The 5,717-nt window shown below is 38.1% G+C and overlaps 1 protein-coding gene across 1 annotated transcript; it reads left to right on the forward strand.

Annotated features, from left to right (window-relative positions):
• The first annotated feature begins 1,086 nt into the window (after positions 1 to 1,086).
• c3ar1 (C3a anaphylatoxin chemotactic receptor) lies at positions 1,087 to 4,148 on the forward strand. The gene is made up of 2 exons (XM_077020617.1): positions 1,087 to 1,540; positions 1,891 to 4,148. The coding sequence occupies exon 2, from the start codon at positions 1,937 to 1,939 to the stop codon at positions 2,972 to 2,974; it is 1,038 nt and encodes a 345-aa protein (XP_076876732.1). The 5' UTR covers positions 1,087 to 1,540; positions 1,891 to 1,936; the 3' UTR covers positions 2,975 to 4,148.
• Positions 4,149 to 5,717: the final 1,569 nt, after the last annotated feature.

Here is a 5,717-nt window from a genome sequence, read left to right on the forward strand (position 1 = left end):
GTTGGTTGTTGTGCATTTTATGTACTTCCATATATATACTGAAGTCAGATTTAATTTCATTTAGGGGCACTAAAGAATCTATAAGTTATACGTTCATAAGTTTCTAGCTATTCTGGCTTCAAAAATTTTTCTTTAGCCGAAAATCCTTGTTAAGTGCTCCCTTTGTCTCGCAAAAATTTACTTTTTACCCTGAAAGTTTTCAAGTCCTGGTCTTTAGTTCACTCCATGCTAAACTGGCTAAACTTGTTAAACTAAAGCACTTAAATGCTTTACATTGAGTGCTCTGTCTGCTCCAGTGTGATTACTCCACTGCTGTAAATCTCTATTCACTCTGTAAAACAGTGTGAATCTGCTGTAAATCTCTTTACACACTTTGTCTTTCTACACAGTTTAATTGGTGTTAATTGTGTAAATGATTTGACAAGCTGGATTTGGTCACTGTCCACCGGTCTGATAACTAGTTCTTTTGATAAGCTCATATTTTAAGTGAACTGACTAATCACCTTTGATTACATTTTAGTTCTGATTACATTTTTGTGCAGTTGTTTTGACCAATAAATAAACACATCCTTCCGTCTGTTATGAATGTGATTTAACAGATTATTTCAGTAAACTATGAAGTCAGTGATTAATATGTTTAAACATGCATAAACATAGGCTTTCCTGAGTGCGCCGTCATAGATAATGGAAATGACACCTCTGCTAACTTCCTCTTGACACATACATTTTAAGACTTGTTTCTGTAGTACTTTGCACTCTGACCAGAAAAAAAATGCACAAATAGACACAATGAGTTCTTTTTTATTGCATCAGCATAAAAGAAGAATTATGCTGCCTCATGCTCCTGTTATCAGCTATGATCTATGGCTTTTTACAGTGCCCTCCATAATTATTGGCACCCCTGGTTAAGAAATGTTATTTGGCTTCTAATAAAATCTTTGAGTTCTTAATTCACATTAAGAAATAAATCTTAATCTATGTATGAAATCGTGTGCCACAATTATTGTCAACTCTGGTAGTACTTTGTACGACCTTCTTTTGCCAACAAGACAGCACTTAATCTTTTCCTATAACTCTTCACAGGATGGGAGAATACAGAAAGGGATCTTCGACCATTCCTCTTTGCGCAACCTCACTAAATCATCCAGAGTCATGGGTCTTCTATGCACTCTCCTCTTCAGTTTACACCACAGGTTTTCTATTTGGTCTGGGGACTGAGATGGACCATGGATTTTGTGCCTTCTGAAACAATTTTGAACAGATTTGGCTACGTTTTTTGTTTGTTTGTTTATTTTTTTAAATATTACTTTTACAACACCTGTAAACATACTGGGGATACTATGGTCACTAAAACATTTGGTAGCAGCATTTGTTTGGTTGAGTTAAAGCATGCATTTGTTTTGCTGGTTTGTGTGTCCAGCCCTCAATGTATCACTGATACGAAAGGCTGGACTAATTGCAGTTGCAAAAGTGTTTCCTTTTCCTCTTCGTGTTACTATAACAGCTGCAGAACTTTACAGACAGTCACGGTTTCAGCAGGGTAAGTCGCTTTCTGTTTTCTGAGTGGTAAATATTTGAATGAAATAAATATATAAAACTTGTGCAAAACATTCAAGATGTAAGTTCTAAGATATAAGAATTACATTTTTTAACCTTTACACCTTTTCAAAATGAACATTCTTAAAAACTGATAAAAGCTGTGAATGCAGTATCATGTTAATGTTCACTTCACATAATCTTGTTTGTAATGTTTATAACAAATTACCATGTAAAGCAAAAAAAAACCAAAACATTTAACCTATCTAGAATAGTCTTCATTTAACATGAGATGGTTACTTGAGATGGCTATATATATATATATGATATGTCACTAAACATCTTTTCATCTAGTAATTAAAGGAAGAGTGAAGCCAAGAGAATTCCTTCGTTTTCCAGAATGAATGATATCAACTGCTTGGAAGATTTTTTACATTTTGAGGAATGTTGTAACACTCCGATGGAGAGTAATTCTATCACAAAGGTGTCGCTGGTCTTCAACTGTCTGACTTGTGTCCTGGGAGTACCTGGAAATGCCCTGGTAGTGTGGGTTGCTGGACTGAAAATGAAAAGGACCGTGAACACTGTTTGGTTTCTTAACCTGGCTATTGCTGACCTCTTGTGCTGTCTCTCCATACCATTCGTTGTGGCAGATATCCTCTCACAAGGCCACTGGCCTTATGGGAATGTCATGTGCAAAGTCTTACCCGCCGTCATCGTCCTCAACATGTTTGCCAGCGTCTTCACCCTGAACTTCATTAGCCTTGACCGCTTCATCCAGGTTGTTAAACCAGTTTGGGCTCAGAATAATCGGAACCTTAGGCTGGCTTGGGTGTGTTGTGCCATCGCCTGGCTGATGGCCCTTTTACTCAGCCTGCCCATCATGATCCTAAGGGAGACCGAGGACTTCTGCAACAGAACCATCTGCACAGTTGCGTACGTTTACGAGGACGGGGACGGAAACGGCACTGATGCCGATGGCTCGCATCGGTACGAGTCGACAGCCGTGACCAGGTTTGTTTTTGGCTTCCTCGTACCGCTCTTGTGCATCGTGGCATGCTACGCCCTCATCGCCTGGAGGGTGAGCAGCAGCCAGTTCCGCTCGGGGAGGGCTTTCCGCATCATGCTGGCCGTTGTTGTGGCGTTTTTCCTGTCCTGGCTGCCCTACCATGTGGTGGGATTGGTAGAAGTGTACGGAGGGGAACAGGTCTCTGAGCAAGCCAGTGCACTGGACCCACTGGTCATCTCTTTGGCATACATCAACAGCTGCATGAATCCAGTACTATATGTGTTTATGGGACAGGATTTCAAAGAGAAGGTTAAGCTTTCTCTCAGACGGGTCTTTGAGAAGGCATTCAGTGAAGATGGTCCAAACTCTACAGTGAACACCAAAGGACTTCAGTCTCGTACGACCAACTCCTCAGAGGCACAGCTCTGACCACATAAGGCCATATGAAGAAAATAAAACTCTATGACTGGGACTCAATATATTGCACATAGATACCTGTCAACATAGTCATCCTTAGTATTAATATAACAAAGTAGAAGGTATGTTTTACCATATCACTGACATTTTTTGGCTATAGGGTCTACTTTGCAGTTGACAGAATTGTGCAGTGGTAAAGCTATCCTTAGCTAGAGTACTTTGAATGTTACAATAAATAAACATATATTTATTATACTATAATATGCTATTATTCTATTACTATAAAAATTATACATTTATTAGACTGTGTGGATATTAAGCAGCCATTAAGTATTGACTACTTTTTCTTTATTGTACTTTTCTGACTATAGTGAAAGTATTAAGAACATTAGCTTCACAAACTGTTTTTTTTCATGGCCATTCCCACACATGTGATTGTACTTGTGGTCCAGTGAGACAGCATTCCTCAGTAATTACTTGTTTCCATCATTTAATTACGGAATGCAATGCACTGAAGATTTTATCAGGAGATTACTGTCGATTTAAGGAGGATATGACTAGGAAAATTTGACATTCTTGAATAGATTGTCAGACTTAGTCCAGAACTTGCTTTTGACTAAAAAAGGAAAAGAAAATCAAAGAGAGAACTGTTTGCCTGGCAGTCAGCTTTTGTCTAATTTACATTTATCTACTCAGCGCTGGATCTGTCTGAATGCTGATTCCATGTTGTAAAAGTGAAATCTGAGCCCACACACAAGGCTCTTGTTAAGGCATAATCTTGACTGTTATCTTATAAAAATGTGTTTTTATATCTTATATTTATACAATCATAATGTGATATTTTACATATTCGAATTTTTAAAATATTTTCAGGGGATTTTTTAAATGTAATTTTATTTTATTTGATAAAATTTGAAAAATAATAATAATAAAAAAAAACAACATATTTTTGCTTTTCATTTTCAGCTGTGAGGCTGTTTCATATTCAGTTTGGGTAATGTAAGGAACCTGAAGAATGTTCCAGAATGATCCTTTTAGTCAGCATTCTACAATGTGTGCAGTGGGCAATGTTTGTGAGGAATTTTCCTTTTAATCTCACTTTCTATTTCTGAGGTTTCAATAAATAACTGCTTATGTAGAATTTCTATTCCTGGCCATTCTTGAATTGTGTAAGCCTCGCTTGCACCAGAGAAGTTAGATAGGCTTGACCTTGTTGGTAATGTTGGATGTATCAGTCAGATTAAGGTTGATCATTTACAATCTCATTTACAGCACACTGACAATTTGTGGCGTTAATGCATGATTTAAATGGAAAAATAATACCTCAAAACAGAAAAAGACCAAAGAGGTTCAAAGGGTTATACTGGATTGATACCTGGTAAACATGGAACACAAAATTGATTTAATTTGTTTGTATGTTTTTTGGGGGTGGGGGTCTGTAGACCAATCCTCATGATGTTTTATCATGAATACTGTAGCGTTCTGGGACAAAAAAGGGGAAATGGAGACTTTTCACTTCACTTCAGATTCTGTGCTTTAACGCGATACATTTTGTGTGCAAGTTTTTCTATTGACCACCAGGTGGCACCAGAGCACAACTGAAAAGCAAGGCTGACGTTTGCTTCTCAAGGTGTTTGCAACATGTTTTAGCTCTAGACGTTGCCCTATTGCAGAGAATCAAATTCTTGAACAAAACTTACTAGTTTCCTTCTCATCCAGCTTTCAACTTCCATGTTAATTTTCTTCCCCTTTTTAATGCAATGTCAGCGGGAGTTATATAAATGAACTGCAAAATGAAACTTTCCAGTTTCAGAGTTCCTCATACTGCCTTTAGTTGCCGAGAAACTTTATTTATTCATTTATACTAAAGCTTTCTAGCCACAGATCCTGTGGTTAAAATCCAATTCTTTTTGTTATCTAAGTCTAAATATGTGATGTGACATGGACGCTTCTTTTAGATGGGTACTTTTACGGGTGGGTCTTACTGTACCACAGCTGTGAAAAGAAACACCAATACACACTCAGAAACATCAACACGTTGAATAATTTCAGACTCTATGCAGGATTTGAATGTATAGTGTGCAAAGTAGTGCAAGTGTACGCCAGCCAAATCTGGGTGGAATCTGGGCCGGATGATGGTGGAATTTAGTTGCTTCTCAGAAAGCCTAAAATCTCCTGAAGTCTCCGGGCCTTCTTAATCTTCTCCTCCATCATACAGTCATTCAGGTGCTGGTTCCGATTTTGTAGTCTCCTGACCCACTCCTCCCGTAACCTGTGTGAGGGTGACAGATGTACTGGGCATTACAACCATCGAATTAATCTCTTAGCACTGCTACCATGTTGTAAAGTCAGGTTTATGTAACCCAGACAGATCTCGTCTCTATAGGCTACCGAATATTCACTATATTTAGTATAAAAAATATATTTTATGATTTATCTTTTTAAATCTTTTACAGGAAATATGGCACATGAGCAAAATCCTGACGAATCATATCGATTTATTTGTGTAATCGTAAATAGCCGTGCCGCAGTAATAGGAGAGCGCACAGCAGAACAGACGAAACCGACACCTGATTATTGTCAGCCGTAACTAGCTACATTCTAACTCAGACTTAATGCTAACTTCACGTCCCTTATTAATGAACCGATGGATTTGCCCAGAAGCCTATTGTGTTGGATGTGTGTGAGCGATGTTTATATTCATTACAGGTCTGGTCAGCAGCCCTCGTCTCTGCAGCTGTTGCTAAAGCAACAA

The sequence above is a fragment of the Brachyhypopomus gauderio genome, chromosome 10 (assembly GCF_052324685.1).
Source record: "Brachyhypopomus gauderio isolate BG-103 chromosome 10, BGAUD_0.2, whole genome shotgun sequence".
In the NCBI taxonomy this organism is placed as follows: domain Eukaryota; kingdom Metazoa; phylum Chordata; class Actinopteri; order Gymnotiformes; family Hypopomidae; genus Brachyhypopomus; species Brachyhypopomus gauderio.